The sequence below is a fragment of the Gekko japonicus genome, unplaced genomic scaffold (genome assembly GCF_001447785.1).
Source record: "Gekko japonicus isolate JY-2015 unplaced genomic scaffold, Gekko_japonicus_V1.1 scaffold651, whole genome shotgun sequence".
Taxonomy (NCBI): Eukaryota; Metazoa; Chordata; class Lepidosauria; order Squamata; family Gekkonidae; genus Gekko; species Gekko japonicus.
Window position 1 is genome coordinate 250,897 of NW_015161970.1, and position 8,872 is coordinate 259,768.

General features: G+C 41.5%; 1 protein-coding gene across 1 annotated transcript in view; it reads right to left on the reverse strand.

The window, feature by feature from the left end:
* SCAF8 (SR-related CTD-associated factor 8) overlaps nt 1-8,872 on the reverse strand; it is a 125,071-nt gene that overhangs the window by 88,025 nt on the left and 28,174 nt on the right. The window contains exons 2-4 of the mRNA XM_015429666.1: nt 5,926-6,009; nt 2,100-2,144; nt 578-739 (exon numbers count right to left, since the gene is read on the reverse strand). Coding sequence (XP_015285152.1) covers nt 578-739; nt 2,100-2,144; nt 5,926-6,009 — 291 coding nt within the window. The remainder of the gene's footprint in view (nt 1-577; nt 740-2,099; nt 2,145-5,925; nt 6,010-8,872) is intronic.

An 8,872-nucleotide genomic window follows, 5' to 3' on the forward strand; every position in this document is an offset into this window, starting at 1 on the left:
ACTGCACTTGGGTAAAATCTTATGGCAGCCATGACCATAAGATTTAGCTTCAGGGGAGCCATCTTCCTACCCATGTACCTGTCATTCAAGCATAATAATGTTGGGTCTTTTTGCCAGTATTATTAGGGCTGTGAAGTCTCCTGAGATAATCTAAGTGAACTACTTTGAACACTTAGCAAAACATTATACATGTATTATTGAAGTTCACCATTCAGCAACAATGTAAGAATCACAATCCAGAAAGTGATAATCCTACACAATTTCTACACCAATATCTATAACATATATATATCTAATTTGAATATAAACTTTAAAACAATATTAGAAAGACTTTGTGATCAGCACATTTTTTTCTTTACCAGCAGACACTTCAACAGACACTTTTCTACAGAATTTTTGTCAAGATTATATACCTCATTTCCAGAGATACTGTCAAATAAAAATGTATATGTGTGTACACGTGTGTGTATAAAATAACTTGGTCTGTTCTAACATTAAAAAGAAATGTGCAAACCTCTATTGAATGCTGTAACTTGGTTATTTACTTTCAGAGGAAAAAATGTAGAAGCCAAAATACCTTGTCATCCCCAGGGCAACGATATAAATTCTGGAAGGTGCTAATGATGTTATTGCTGAACCGAGGAGCAAACACATCCTTTTCTTGCCCAAACTGATGTCGAGACTGTCGAACGATAGAGTCAATAACATACAAGCCAGGTACCTTGTATTCCGGTTTACACTAAAAAAAAACAAAAAAACAGCAAGAATGATCTTTTGTATGCAAAACATTCTCTGAGCAGAGTTTAGAGTTTACATTACAGAAATCTAAATAGTGTAATCAATATATGGATAGCAAATTGCATGCACTGACCTAGTCACATTTCTCTTAAAGAAGCTTAAAGTTATTGAAACACTGCAAAAATATTCAACCTACTTTTCCAGAACGATTGAATGTATAACCTGCTCTTCCATAGACTTCTCAATGATCTACTCAGATTCCTGATCAGGTTCACACCCCACTTCACTTCAGTAATACAACATTTATTGTTCTCCAAGTATTGCATCGTGGATAGTAAAAAATTCACAAATCAGATTAACACACAATTACACTTAAGCTTCCACTTTACAGCTTCAGCTATTGAGTAATGATCATTACCTTCAATGGGCTTTAACTGTTTCATACCACTTGAACGGCTCCACTATCAACTAACTTGCTTAACTCAGGATGCATCAAACAGCTACAACTAGAGATGTGAAGGCCCGGAAAAAAACCAGAAAAATTCGGGGGGGAAACATTTTCCCCCCGTTTTTTTTCCCTGAAGCCTTTTTTGTTTTTTTCTGAAAAATTGGAAAAACTGAAAAAAGAAAAGAAATAAAACTGATTATGTAACGTTTTATTTTAACATGATGAATAAAATATTTTAAGACAAGGTGTTCAAATATTTTCCAAATCATTTCTAAAAAATTTGTATGGTATCAGATTGATCTAATTTCTGTGCACTGAGGACAAGCAAGTCCTAGGTTACAAACTGAACTCTCCAATGCAAGAACAAGATGCATTTCTTCCTTTAGGAGGTGCTATTGTCACGAGAAAAGAAAAAGGTTTCAGTTTTGTTTTTGCATGTGGGTGGGTATTCTGTTTGTAATAATTGTTTGGATACAGCATATTTTTAATATGCTAGTTGTGATAATTTCATGCCAAGTAAAAATGTCCATAGTCATATTTTATGTTCCTATAGTAACAGAATGACTTTCAATCTGGAAAAGAAAAAAGAAGTGCTAATGTAGCATTTTTTAAAAATTTTCCAAAATTTTCCATTTTTTCCTGGAATAAACTGGAAAAAAAAAACGGGGTTTTTTCCGAGCTTCAAAATTTCTGGAAATTTTACATCTCTAGCTACAACTAACATGGAAAATGGTTTTCTTAGTGATGAAGAAAATTAAGTTATTTTCTATGTACCTTCATGTTAAAGTAAGCTTTGCTAAAATCAGTACCCCATGTGTAATTTGTGTACCTTTAAAATATCTATAAATACACACAGTTGAAAGGACAAGATTTTAATAGAAAATCACAATAATACAGCTCTTTAGTAACTTACCTTTTGTATGAATTTCTCAACACTCTGTACAACATGCTTGTAGAACTAAAAAAAAGAAAGAAAGAAGACTTTTATAGCAGAATACAATTACATAAAGTTCACTTCTCAGTTTAGCAACTTCCCTGTAAATTCACCGGTTCAATCAAGTTGACTGTGGGTGCAACTCCCATGGGTAGAGAACTATCACAGGACTCCTGATTGTTTTCCTGTCCCCACTTCTCCCATCCAGGCAACGCAACAGGCTGCTTGAAGGACAAGTTTTAGAGAAGGGCTGGGTAGGGATGGATACACACGGGGGAAATAGAGGTTTGTTTTGGTTCGTGGTTTGTGGGGCTGCATGAACCTTCATGAGCCTCCCCATTTACCGAACTGGTTCATTTAATCAGGTTTGTGACCAGGTGAATCTTCAGCTTGGAGAAACGATGACTGAGGGGTGACATGATTGAGGTTTATAAGATTACGCATGGGATAGAGCAGGTAGGGAAACAAAGAGGTACTTTTCTCCCTTTCTCACAATACAAGAACTCGTGGGCACGCCATGAAATTGCTGAGCGGTCGGGTTAGAACGGATAAAAGGAAGTACTTCTTCACCCTAAGAGTGATTAACACATGGAATTCACTGCCACAGGAAGTGGTGGCGGCTACAAGCATGGACGGCTTCAAAAGGGAATTAGATAAGCATATGGCGCAGAGGTCCATCAGTGGCTATTAGCCACAAGGTATAGATAGGGGCTCTGGGGCAAGTGATGCTCTGTCTTCTTGGTGCTTGAGGGGGTCAACAGTGGGAGGGCTCCTTGCGTCCTGGCCCCACTGCTGGACCTCCTGATGGCACTGGTATTTTTGGCCACTGTGTGACAGAGTGTTGGACTGGATGGGCCTTTGGCCTCATCCAACATTGGCGTCTCTTATGTTCTTATGAATGTGCTGCCCCAGCTGATCCTCTCTTGCAGCTCCTCCCCTTCCATTCTGTTGGCCTTGGAGAGCTGCCTCCAACAGAAAGGAGAGAGGGAAGATCACAGTTTAAACTGAATTGCTCAAAGAGGATGCAAAGCAGCTGATACTGCAGGGGAAATTCTGCCACAGACTAAGCTGGAGCTCTGTTGGGTAACCCAGTTTAAACCAGAGTGCTCAAAAAAGCCTGCAAAGCAGCTGATCCTGCAGGAAGAACTCTCAGCACAGGCTCAGCTGTGGCTGTCTTGGCCAGTCCCTTTAACTGGACTGCCTAAAAGAACTCTCAAAACAGCTGATCCTGCAGGGAGAACTCTCAGATCTCTCACCCCACCCCCCCCGGTGGCATTGGGGAGCCGCCATCAGTAGAAAGGAGGGAAGATCTCAGAACTCTCCTCACAGTTTCGATGGGGGCTCTGCTGTGCAGCCTGGTTCAAACTGGAATGTCCAACAGAGCTCGCAAAGAATTTGCAGCTGGGAGAAGGGGGGGGATTGCCCTGGAAGGGTTAAATGGTTGACAGCCATTTAACCTGTCCATTTCACTTCCCCCGCTTCAAAGGGATCACTGAAACGGCTTGCATCTATTTCAGCCTAACAGCTGACTGGCACACCAGCCCCACTGTTAGGCTGAAATCAATGCAAGCTATTTCAGTGAACTTTCTCGTTCCCCCCACTTCCCACCACAAGCCGCAGAAACCTCCTGATAACCATGTGGAGGGTCGTGGGAAGGATGTTGATAGGGATGGGCATGAACCTCGGTTTGCGAACCATGAACCAGCTATTTTCATGACAAATTTAGAGACATGGGGATGTTCATGCCCATCCCTATCATGCCCATCCCCCTCTATTAGAATTACTGCAAAGCTGTCTTGTACCTAAAGTGGGGGGGGGGGGAGAAGAGTAAGTTTTCATACCCGGCTTTCCCCTTCCTCTTTTCACAACTGGCACCTTGTTAAGCAGGTGGGGCTGAGAGAGTTCAGAGAAAACTATGACTGGCCCAGCATCACCCAGAAGGCCTCATGTAGAGGAGTGGGGAATCAAACCCAGCTCTCCATATTAAAGTCTGTCACCCTTAACCAATACACCACACTGGCTCTAGGGTTCTATTTGTCTCTGTGGATGCTACTGTCTAAACAGACAATGAAAAAGTAACAGCATCAAATCATCTAAAAGGCACTGCACATTCCCTTATTTGCCCCCTCTCCTTCACAACACTGTGGCAGCCTCAGCAGTCAGGTAACAAGAAACAGAAAGCAGCCACAATACAGTTTGTGGTTCCTTAACTGTGCCTGCTCCCTCTGTGCTCTTTTTTATTAACTGTTTCTTCATTTTCTTCAATTCTGCAACAGTCCAATACTCATCCTACTATGACTTGCAGGCTCTCTCACTTCCCAGGGAAGTATAATTTGGGGGGAGGGGGAGTAGGCTTGGGCAAATCTGGTCCAGATTTACAAACCACATCCAAAATGTAGGAAGCCAATACCAACTCTTTGCTCAAAATGTACTGATACAGCTATGAAATGTTTTGGCAACATAAAATATAGCAAAAAAAATCTTAATTAGCATCATTAGGGAATTGGGGTTGCTGGCTAAGCAAGCAGGGACCCACTTCCTGTTCCTCCACAGTCTGAGAGTAGGCAGAGAATGATCAGGCTGCAGGCCCCGGTGCACTCCTGGCTATGGGCACCACTCACCTTGCAGAAATACAGATGATGCCTCTTGCTCCCCTGTACCACCAATCAGCAGTGTGACAGGTCAGTGATTTAATGGGTCAGGATGTTTTCCAGCCCTTTAAATTCCTGCCTAGTGCACACCTGATGACAGCATGTGAGCAAGGTATCCTGACAGCAGGATCCTGGACATGGGCACTGCCTATGAGCCAGCTTGCAATTAATAATTTTTAAAAGGTATCAAACAGGACACATGTTTTTCTCCACCCCATCCCCAAAGTAGAAGTGAATCTGTAAAGCAACCAGAGTTCATGTGTTTAAGTTCACAATGTTGGAACAAATCCCAAAATAGCTATGGGGGCATGCTTCTCTTCTGAAGAGTTAACTGCATAGCTTATATTCAGCCTATATTGTACCCCAGTAAAGTCAATTACTACTCGGCAACTCCAGCACATGTACTCAAGATGTGCCTTTGTACCATCACAATTTTTATTTGCCACAGGTAGCTAGTCAAGTAGGTAATTACAAGTTTTATGTATAACAATCACTGGTTCCCGGGCAATACCGCCCCCTGAGGGTCCTGGAACGATCCAGGTGGGCGGTCGGAACCTTGGGCGCAATTGGGGGGTGTTGAATACAAATAAGGGGGCGGTGGAAGCATAAAGAAAGTCCATAACCTATCTTAAGCAGCCTTTTGGCAGTAGGTCAAATAAGTTTGGGAACCGATATTTATATGAAGCTAAATGCAGTCATGTTCCATGCTGTTCATCAATTTAAGATGCCATGTAACTACAAAAATCCCCATGGATTTAACGTTACTGTTAGAAACAGAGTGTGTAGTAAGGCTGGAGGGCAACAAACCTCAATTATATCACTTATTAATTAGTGGATAAGAACAGACCCTTTTCATATAGTCAGGAAACTTCCTGTTCCAGCTGTGTTTTAGCTTTAGCATTCCCTTGGTAAAGACACTGTTACATGAACCCCACCTCCCCAAGCATCAAAAAATACAGGGTTTAGTTTCCTTTAGATAAGACTTCTGGTGATAAGGCATCCTAGACTATTAGCAAGCCATCAGCCAAACAAAGAATGATCTGTCAGCAGCCTTTGCGATATATTGTAAAAAATACTTTTATCATCATCAGAACACCAAATTATTCTAAGCATAAATTTTAGCAGTTTTATACATTGCTATCAGTGTAGGGTACCTTTATAGCCTTGATTGCTGCCTTGGTAATCTGCGTCATTTTAGCTTTCGAAATGGGAGGTTTGTAGTCATTCAGCGAGTACAACTGAAAGAAAAAAAATCGATGTTAGTAAGCAAAGATGGAAAGAAAAATCTGCCTATAAATTTTATAAAGTTTGCAAGTTGTATACATCATAATGCTTGGAGAGTGTAAGAGACAGTCAATACTACATTCCTGGACTGAAAAGCAGCACTGTATGGACTGTATGAGATGGTTAGACAGTGTCATAGATGCAACGAACATGAAGTTGAGCAAACTTCAGAGGACGGTGGAAGATCGGAAGGCCTGGCGTGATCTGGTCCATGGGGTCGCAAAGAGTCGGACTCGACTGTGCGACTGAACAATAACAAATGGATCAAGGAAAACCATTTGGCTTTTAAGTGCCAAGACAAACAATTGCAATGAAAGCAGTGTTAGGACCTGTTGATCTGGAAAATGGTAGACAACATTTCTATGTTTCATTTTCAAGGGCAGACAGCAAAACCTGCACAACAGTGGCAGTTACAACTACAAATTAAGGCATTGTAAAGGCAAAGAACTTCCAGTTCTACAGAAAAATTTAGAATTGTCAAAAATAAAGTGGAGTTAACCCCCCAAAAAACTTTATTGCAATGACTGAAAAAAGTTCTGTCTGGCGTTTGAGTGACACTGGGCAGAAGCCATGGCACAGTGGTAGAGCATTTGCTTTGCATGTAGAAGGTCCTAGATTCAATCCCTGGCAGTTACAAGGATCAAGTAGGAGATGCTGTAAACTCTACATGAGACCCTGGAGAGCCGCTGCTACTCTGAGCAGACAATACTGACCTTGATGGACCAGTGGTCTGATTTAGTACAAGGCAGCTTCACGTGTTCACTGTGGGTTCCCATATTAACCATAGTTCCTACCTACTTACCTACATAGAGATATAACACAATGGCAAAGGCGAATGGGGCACACAAAGAAAAGAGAAGCAGGATATAAATCCAAACCAAGAGCCAGATTGGTGTAGTGGTTAAGTGCACAGACTCTAATCTGAGAGAGCCAGGTTTGATTCCCCACTCCTCCACTTGAAGCTGCTGGATGACCTTGGGCAAGCCATAGTTCTGTCATAGTTCTGTGGGAGATATCGAACAATGGGGAGCAGGAGGGGGAGTAACAGAATATCCCTACTACTACCAGTCCTTGTATTTTCTATTACTCTTATTCCTGCATGTATCCACTACCCTCCTTCTCTTCCAGAAGTGAAAAAAGAGGTGGGAACAGTAGCACAAACAGTGGTAGGAAAGGGCAAACAGGTACAATTTGGTACTCAGCTGATTTCCTGGGGGCAAAATCTGATAGCTGGACTTAAATCTGAGACTTCATATTTTAAATAATTTCTAAATTTCCTATTTCTATGAGTTAATAATACTAATTTGTATTACATAAAACTGAAAAACTTTCATTTTTAAAAATATATTTAGCTTGCTTTCTGGACTCAAATGGTTAGAATGTATTTGGTCTAAAGAACCAGTAAAGTTATCTAAGATTTCCAGAAATACTAATTTGTGAAAAATGCAAGGGGGAAGCAAAACAGAGGCAGATGTTAGTTCCAAGTATTCTGGGTAAGCCAAGCCAAATGAAGTAAAAAAATGTAGAAGTACTGGCCATGGAAAACTGCAGCTGATCCTTGCTTAGCTACGACATTCACCATGAAGATTCTATTTAAACAAGTACAGAGATTTTTTAAAAATTTAAACACAGTGATTTTTTAAAAAATGTCAGCACTGTGATTTATTAAAAGCAAGTATCAAAATGAGAGCCAATTCATTCTGTCCGATAGCAAACGTAACACACAGAGGTTTAAAATTTTCCATTGGAATAAACGGCAGCCCCTTGCTCTGCTGAAAAAAGTGAATGAATGCGCCTGGGGACAGTGCTGAGATGGGGGCCAAACTTGCTCCAGTTACCCCAGTGCCTGCAGCAGGGGCAGATTCCTACCCACTACCATCTTCCAACTCAGATTCCTAAGTGAGTATACTCATCTTACTTTTATAGGAATGTAAAAATAAGACCTTCAGACCCCAAGGCAGAGGACGTATTTTGCCCTCCTTCAACTGTCCACAGAGAGATAGCTCATTTACTTTGTCACACAGAATTCCAAAACAGCCGCTGAAAACTGAGCCTGCCCCTAACGCGTACTCTAGTACAATAATCTGCAAAGCCACAGTTTGGGTTCTGTTCCTCTGACAAACAGAAACCAGGAATTAATATTTTAATTAACTTGGTCAATATCCTGAAGTTTTTAAAGTGCTCAAATCACCAACCAACAAAAAAACATTTAAAGCAGCATATTTTGGCAAATAGAATAATACAAAGGAGACTGCAAAACTTGGAGGTCAGAATCTCACCCCCCCCCCCAATTGCTCCCCCCACACACTCACCTTGGGGCCCGGCTGTGGTAGTGTCTGTGAGCTGCTTCAAATGGCTCGTGGAGTGTGCAACTGCTGGGCCTGGAGCAGCTCCCAGCATCTGCAGCCACAACTGGGTTCCAGGGCTCCACTGCAGCTGCCACTGGGCTCCAACGCAGCTCTCAACCACCACAGAAGCAAAGTATTTTTTTTTGAAAAAATTTACTTTACTTTGGGGGAAACTTAAATATTTCAGATTTTTCTGCAACCCTGGGGAGTCCCCCAAGTTTGCTGGAAAATCTGTTTAGCATCCATGTGGCCCAAATCTGCAAATTTAGGTATTCACAGATGGGGGCCACACATCACATAGAATATAGATTTCTAGAAGTACTAAAGCACCTACATAGAACAGAAGATCTGTGAGAGAGACAATTTCATCCAAACATTTACATATACCTTTATAGGCATATGGTATCATCCTTATACTAATAGCCAAGTTGCCCCCGTGAGTGCGGATCGCTAAATCCGCACTCCGGGG